The 8752-nt window shown below is 37.3% G+C and overlaps 1 protein-coding gene across 1 annotated transcript in view; it reads right to left on the bottom strand.

Annotated features, from left to right (window-relative positions):
• Positions 1–8752, bottom strand: part of DNAH6 (dynein axonemal heavy chain 6) — a 300028-nt gene that overhangs the window by 271980 nt on the left and 19296 nt on the right. Inside the window, exon 4 of the mRNA XM_024129964.2 lies at positions 4409–4671. Within this exon, the coding sequence (XP_023985732.1) occupies positions 4409–4671 (263 nt within the window). The remainder of the gene's footprint in view (positions 1–4408; positions 4672–8752) is intronic.

The raw sequence follows: 8752 nt of genomic DNA, 5'->3' as shown, positions 1-8752 counted from the left end.
AACACACCATTGTAAAGCAATTATACTCCAATAAAGATGTTAAAAAAAATACAAAGGATCATAAGAGATTACTACAAGCAACTATTTTCCAATAAAATGGACAACCTGGAAGAACTGGACAAACTCTTAGAAAGGTACAACCTACCAAGACTGAACCTGGAAGAAATAGAAAATATGAACACACCAATCACAAGTAATGAAATTGAAATTATTATTAAAAATCTTCCAACAAACTAAATGCCAGTACCAGATGGCTTTACAGGCGAATTCTTTCAAACATTTAGAGAAGAGCTAACACCTATCCTTCTCATACTCTTCCAAAAAATTGCAGAGGAAAGAACACTCCCAAGCTCGTTCTATGAGGCCATCATTACCCTGATTCCAAAACCAGACAAAGATACTACAGAAAAAGAAAATTACAGACCAATATCACTGATGAACATAGATGCAAAAATCCTCAATAAAATACTAGCAAACAGAATCCAACAACACATGAAAAAGATCATACACCACAATCAAGTAGGATTAATCCCAGGCATGCACAGATTCTTCAGTATAGGCAAAACAATCAACGTGATACACCATATCAACAGACTGAAGAATAAAAAGCACATGACCATCTCAATAGATGCAGAAAAAGCGTTTGACAAAATTTAACACCGATTTATGATAAAAACTCTCCAGAAGTGGGCATAGCGGGAACCTACCTCAATATATACAACATTTGGACATATATGACAAACCCACAGCAAACATCATTCTCAATGGTGAAAAACTGAAAGCATTTCCTCTAAGATCAGGAACAAGACAAGGGTGTCCACTTTCGCCATTATTATTCAACATAGTTTTGGAAGTCCTAGCCACATCAATCAAAGAGGTAGAGGAAATAAAAGGAATACAAATTGGAAAAGAAGAAGTAAAACTGTCACTGTTTGCAGATGACATAATACTACACATAGAGAATCCTAAAGATGCCACCAGAAAACTACTAGAGCTAATCAATGCATTTGGTAAAGTAGCAGGATACAAAATTAATGCACAGAAATCTCTTGCATTGGAACAGGATAGAAAGCCCAGAGCTAAACCCACGCACCTATGGTCACCTAATCTATGACAAAGAAGGCAAGAATATACATATAGGAAGAACATCCTTTGACATAAATCACAGCAAGATCTTTTTTGACCCACCTCCTAGGGTAACGGAAATAAAAACAAATATAAACAAATGGGACCTAATGAAACTTAAAAGCTTTTGCACAGCAAAGGAAACTATAAGCAAGATGAAAAGACAACCCTCAGAATGGGAGAATATATTTGCAAATGAAGCAACTGACAAGGGATTAATCTGCAAAATATATAAACAGCTCATGCAGCTCAAAATCAAAAAAACAAACAACCCAATCAAAAAATGGCCAGAAGATCTAAATAACCATTTCTCCAAAGAAGACATAGAGATGGCCAAGAGACACATGAAAAGATGCTCAACATCACTAATTATTAGAGAAATTCAGATCAAAACTACAATGAGCTATCACCTCACACTGGTTAGAATGGCCATCATCAAAAAATCTACAAACAATAAATGCTGGAGAGGGTGTGAAGAAAAGGGACCCTCTTGCACTGTTGGTGGGAATGTAAATTGATACAGCCACTATGGAGAACAGTATGGAGGTTCCTTCAAAAACTAAAAATAGAACTACCATATGACCCAGCAATCCCACTACTGGGCATATACCCAGAGAAACCATAATGCAAAAAGACACATGCCCCCAATGTTCATTGCAGCACTGTTTACCATAGCCAGGACATGGAGGCAAGCTAAATGTCTATCAACAAATTAATGGATAAAGAAGATGTGGTATATTTGTACAAATTGTGTCATTTGTAGAGAAATGGATGGAACTAGAGACTGTCATACAGAGTGAAGTAAGCCAGAAAGAGAAAAACAAATATAATATATTAACACATATATGTGGAATCTAGAAAAACGGTACTGATGAACCTATTTGCAAAGCAGAAATAGAGACACAGATGTAGAAAAGAAATGTGTGGACAAGAGGGGCGGGAATGGGGGAGTGGGATGAATTGGGAGACTAGGATTAACATATATATGCCGCTGGGTATGAAATAGATAACTAGTGAGGAACTGCTGTATAGCACAGGGAAGTCTACTCAGTGCTTTGTGGTGACCTGGATGGGAGGGAAATCCCAAAGGGAGGGGATATGTGTATACATATAGTTGGTTCACTTCACTGTGCAGCAGGAGCTAGCACAACATTGTAAAGCAACTATACTCCAATAAAAACAAAACAAAACAGAAAAAACCCCAGCCTTCAACAGTTGAATGACTAAACAAATTATGGTATATTCATAAAATGGAATACTACTCAGCAAGGAAAGGAAATTTATTCATGCAACAACATGGATCTCAAAAATATTATGCTAGAGAAATTGGACACAAAAAACTAGCTGTGATTCCCTCTGTGTGAAATTCTTTTTAAAAAAGCATAACTAATATGTTGTGATAGAAATTGCATTAGTGGTTGCCTGAGGTGTCAGGGAGGAGTGGTCATGGTGGAGGGTATGTATGAGAAATTTTTCAGGTGACAGAAATGTTCTTGATTGAGGTAGTGGTTACATGAATGTATACATTTGGCAAAGCTTATCAAACTGTACACTTAAAATGGGTCATAGTATTATGTCAATTATATCTCAATAAAATTGAGTTTTTAAAAAAAAAATCCTGTTGGCTTAACCTTCAAATTATTTCCAGAATTTGACCCACTTCTCCCCACCTCCACCACTACCACCTGGTCTATCTCTTACATGAATAATTACAGCCTTCTCATTGGTCTTCCTGTTTCAATACTTGCTCCTCAAAAATCCATTCTCTACACAGCAACCAGAGAGGTCCTTTTCAAAATGTAATTCAGATCATGGCACTTCTCTACTTGAAATTCTTCCTTGGTTCTCCATTTTTCTCGGAGTAAAAGTTAATGTTTTTACAATAGCTGGCAAGGCCATCAATGGTCTGTCATCTCATTCATTCTACTGTAGTCACACCAGCCTACTGTTCGGTTCTTCAACATGCCAGGTGTGCTCCTGCCTTGGGATATTTGTATTCACTTTGGTGCTGTCTGGAAAGCTCTTCTCCCCTCTTCCCATACCACATAATTCACTCCTTCTCCTTCAAGTCTTTGTCCAAATGCCAGCTTCTCAATGAGGCCCACCCTGACCACCCCAATTCATTAACAACCTCTTTCCAAGAACTCCCAATCCCCTTTGCTCTACACTGTTTTTTTTTGTATAACACTTAGAATATTCTAGCATTTTATATAATTTACTCCTGTATCGTATTAATTATTGTCTCCCTCAGCTAATAGGTAAGCTCCGTGAAGGCAGCAATTTTTATCTGGATGGTTCACTAATATAGCTCTAGCACCTAGAAATGGTCATGCTATAGATTGGGTGCTCAGTACATTTTGCTGAATGATTTTCATAAGCATCTCTCTTCCTTCGACAAATTATTTCTCACTCCTGTTAAGCTCATTCAGGTTTACAATAAATCTATCATTTAAAAATTTGATTAAAATGTTTTTCTTCTTCCCAGCAGGAGAGTTGTTTTCAGTGTTATCTGACTCAATCAAAACTACAGCGCTGAGTAAGGGAGAAGAGAATTCCTAGAAAGAAAGTAACTTTTATTTTCCTATGCAGCAGAGACTGGGGAAGGCAGCTCAAAGAATTTGGTGGCAATGCTCAACTACAATCACCTTCAAGGAAAGACCATGTCAACAACTGTAGCATTCAACCCAACTAAACAACCACAGAGGAAGGTCAGCATCATCTTTAAGTCCTGTTACCTGTTGTGCTGAATTTTAAAGCAATTCACAGACATATTTGGGTGACTCTTCAAATTATTTCAACAACAAATGTGTGTTTAGCAACAATATAGAGTATATGTGAGTGTGTGTGTATTATTAATCTATATAAATACCCTAAATTATCAAGCTCATTTTACTTACAAAAAACCCTTATTTCTACTCTATTAAGGAAAGCTGAAATGACATGTGAAAAAAAATCAAGCATCATCTACTTTTTATACATTGCCATCTTCTTTTCTCAGTAATCAAAAAATATCAAAAATATGTTTGTAATACCGATTAAAAATAAATGGAATTATATCAATATAATATAAACATGTAAGAAACACAGCATTGTCTATAAAATGTCTATAAGTAAAGATAAATGGGAAAAATAAAATTGTGATTAAGATTCATTTGTCATTGGATGATAACCGAAATTATATTTTATCAGATAAATCATTAACATGCAATTGATTATGGATAACATTTATAATCTTATTTGTAATTTTACTGCTAAGTAAATTGCTTCATAAAAGAGAACTCACTTCAGACTATACCTGTCGTACTCAGTGGAAGATCTTGGCACTGCAGAGATCATATAAAGAAATCCAATGTGTTCATTTTCACGTACTATTTTAATGATTTGCAAGGGATTTTGAATGTTGGCTTTAATGACTTCTTCCCGGTCACGGAAATAGTACTTAGGGTAAGTTGAGGAACTAATCTCGTAGAGGCCTCTTCTTCCAATGCTGGTACGTGATGGTTTAGCAGGAGAGGGAGAGGATGCCTCAGCAGAGGGCCATTGGATCTAAACAAAGCCAGTTTTTTAAAAAATTAGTTTTTTAAAAAATTAGTTTTTTTGGGGGGGGAAAAAACTATATATAAGTGGCAAAATATTAACCTCCAGGACTAATTACCACACTGCCTAAGATGTCTAGGGCTTAAAGGAAAGCATTTTTGAACTGAAAACTTTCAAACTATTGATCAGCAGTGATAGACTCCCTCTCAGTACTCCTTGCCCAGATGTTCGTCTCCTTCCCACCCCCAGCAACACTTCCCATTGCCTTCTCTTCTCCCTTCACTTAAATGTTTATTACATCAAAATGCTACCAACTCCCTGGTGTTTATGACAGCCCACCACTCCCCTTGCTCAGTTGCTCTCCCCTGACTCTGGCCTTTCCCTCAACGTCCCCCCGCCCCACCAGCCCCACTTCGTTCTGACAACCTTGATGCTTTTCGGTGAGTGACATCTTGGACAGCTGTCGTCATAACTCATAATAAACTATTTTTAATGAATGTGACGGGTTGTTACATTGAGTATTGGGGATCAGTATGTAATAGCCTTGGAGAAGCATATATGTTGTTTTTTTTTGAACTTCCTCCTCTTATTTAATTTATTTTTTTATTGGAGTAAAATTGCTTTACAATGCTGTGTTAGTTTCTGCTGTAGAGTGAAGTGAATCAGCTATATGTATACCTATATCCCCTCCCTCTTGGGCCTCCCTCCCATCCCCCCATCCCACCCATCTAGGTCACCACAGAGCACCGAGCTGAGTTCCCTGTGCTATACAGCAGGTTCCCAGTTCTATCTATTTTACGTATGGTAATGTATTTATGTCAAACCTAATCTCCCAATTTGTCCCACCCTCCCCTTCCTCCCCATGTCCACATGTCTGTTCTCTACATCTACGTCTCTATGCCTGCCCTAAAAATAGGTTCATCTGTACCATTTTTCTAGATTCCACATACATGCATTAATATACGATATTTGTTTTTCTCTTTCTTGCTTACTTCACTCTATATGATAGACTCTAGGTCCATCCACATCTCTACAAATGACCTAATTTCATTCCTTTTTGTGGCTGAGTAATATTCCATTGTATATATGTACCACATCTTCTTTATCCATTCATCTATCATTGGACATTTAGGTTGTTTCCATGTCCTGGCTATTGTAAATAGTGCTGCAATGAACACTGGGGTACATGTGTCCTCACATGCTCACTGAAATGTGAGAGGCACTGTCTCCAGAACAGGCAATTGTGAGTTAGTAACATATATGCTTATGCTGCCCGCCCTGTGGGTCCTAAGCATAAATGTTATTAACTCACAATTAATTGCTTGTTCTGGAGACAGTGCCTCTCACATTTCAGTGTGCATGTGAATTACCTGGGTAACCTGTTGAAATGCAGAGTCTGCCAGCCAATCTGAGGTGGAGCCTGAGATTCTGCATTTCTCACTTGCTCCCAGGAGATGCAGATGCTGCTGGCTCCGGACCACGTGTGGAGCCCCAAGGCTAAGTCCCCACCATGTTCACACACTTGAGCTTTGCTCCAATCCCTGGGTCCCACTGTCTGCTCTCAGTGCCACTCACACTCCTTTGCTCCTCCCCAACAAACTTGGGACAGCATCAAACACGTCTTCTCCTCCTGCCGAGGAGGTTGATAACCATGTTTGAGGAAATGTGACATCAACTCCAACAGTCATCCCTTTGTCTCTCTGACAGGACTGGCTTTAAGATAAAAGAATCTGCATTGCAGACCTGCTTTGGTGAATAATTGAGGTACATATATAAATGACATCTTTATTGCCTATTAGCAGAGTTAATAGAGGTTGCCATTTCTATAAGAGAGTTATTACCATAAGCTCTGTGGAACAACGTCCCCATAAGATTTGTATTCATAGGGATCATTATTCTCTATCTCTGATTAAATACCTCATTGAATAGGAGTTTCAGAAGAGAATCCTGGGAATTTCAGAGCTAAAGGACATACATCTTTAAAATCAAAGATAAAATATGCTCCTTTCATTTATTGGCCAGGGATAGCAACAAAGGTACTGTTTTCTTATATAAAAGAAGAGGCCAAACCAGATACCAGAACCAGAGAAAATACATATTGCTTTGTCCCAATGTTTCAACAGCAGATGTAGTCAACTGTTTTATGAGACAAGAGTATTAATATTTAACAGGAAATGCATTTATTTTACTTATTATATCTCTTAAAAAGTTGTACTGCATTCTAAGTGAAAGGTTTCTTCAACAATAGGCCTACACATTTTCATTTTATTTCTAATTATGTAACTCAGTGGGAAGATGTGATTCAATTTAAACAGTCACATATGTTTGGATTTTACAGTGGTTGGGGGAGGGAAATAGAGGAAGTATTTATTCATAAATTGTAGAACATCTACAATATTCCTCTATGGTGGATGCCCAGTCCAATTGATAAGTCAATCTTCCTTAATTACCGGAAGCAAAGCCTTCAACTTTCCTTCCTCCCTCCCTCCCTCCCTTCCTTCCTTCCTTCCTTCCTTCATCTCCCAGTAAATCTTCATAGATACATTTCCATTCTGAACTCATTCTGAGAAATCAATACCCAGAAAAATGAACCTCTTCTCCGAATAAATACTCTTCTCCTTTAAAATAGAATATCCCCTTTTCTTCCACATTTCCCTTCAACCTCTAACTCTTTACTGAATTCTTCACTTAGTTACAGTTACAACCAAACATAACCTATAATTTATTCCTTTTCAGCTACTTCCTTCATCCCAGATGTGCACACAATCTCTCTCGCTTTTATTTTTTTTAAATTTTATTGAAGTATAGTTGATTTACAATGTTGTGTTAATTTCTGCTGTACAGCAAAGTGAGTCAGTTTTACACATATATATTCTTTTTCATATTCTTTTCCATTATGGTTTATCACAGGATATTGAATATAGTTCCCTGTGCTATACAGTAGCACCTTGTTTTTTTAATCCTTCCTATATATAATAGTTTGCATAATCTCTTTTAAAATTCAAGCTCTTGAAACCCACTTTATACCAAATGAGCTAATTAATGTACAATCAGATTTTTCTTGGCCCCACTTAAAATATCTCATTCTCTCTTTCTACTTCACAGAACCCAAATTAACTTAAGCTATACAATTTCATACAATTTATCATATGATATTCTTTCAGGATAATCTCACCCAAACCCATGGCTCCCAAGGCCATAGCTCTCCCACCTTATCTGCCTTGTTAACTTTCCACTCATTCCTCCGAGCTTAGCGCAGTTCCCTAGGGTAGCTGTTCTTACACTGATGGCCCCCTGGCCACCAGGTATAAGCATCCCTTCTGTTCAGTTCTCCATTATTTTGTACTTTAAATGACCAGTGAGAGCTCTTATCACACCTCACTGTGCTTAAATGAACACGTTACTTGTTCATTTCTCATCTCCAGATTCTGAAATTGAGGACAGAGCTTGTCCTCAACTCTCAATTCCTAGCACTGCAGTCCAAAGCCTGAAAGACAGACAACTAGCACTGAAAGATCCTCTCAATAAAAAGCTCAGAGAATTCTTAGCTCTATTGACATTTTTATTGTGGGTGTGTCCTCCACATTTTCTCCCACTTCTATTCTTTTGTTTAGTTATCTACAGGTATTCACATAAAGCCAGGCTCTAGTGATTTTGTCCCAGAACTACTATTCACTTATTCCTTGCAAGGCAACTTCCCCACTCTACAACTCTCCAATTACAAAAGTTGTCTCTCTAGTTGGTTCAGTTTCTATTTTATTGCCCTTCACCAAGGTCTTCAAAGATTTGGGGAATAATGATGAAAATTTCATAAAAGTTATAATAACATTCAAAACACTATTATGTCTTCTTTTAACATGTCTTCTAGAGAAGATCAGAAGATACTATATGAATGCTGAAAGTTTTCCTTTATGATTTTACTCTATTGTCCAAATTTTCCTTAAATAGGAAGAACTGGGAAATACTGTATTCCCCCAATCCACTATATAACCTAAGGGAAAAAGATTTTGCCACTATCCTTATGAGTTAAAAGCATGTTAGCAATGCTACATGAAACTAACATTAAAAAGATCAATTAAGTACTTTAATA

Source organism: Physeter macrocephalus, chromosome 12, assembly GCF_002837175.3.
Source record: "Physeter macrocephalus isolate SW-GA chromosome 12, ASM283717v5, whole genome shotgun sequence".
Lineage (NCBI taxonomy): Eukaryota > Metazoa > Chordata > Mammalia > Artiodactyla > Physeteridae > Physeter > Physeter macrocephalus.
This window is presented reverse-complemented; position numbering and strand designations above follow the sequence as displayed.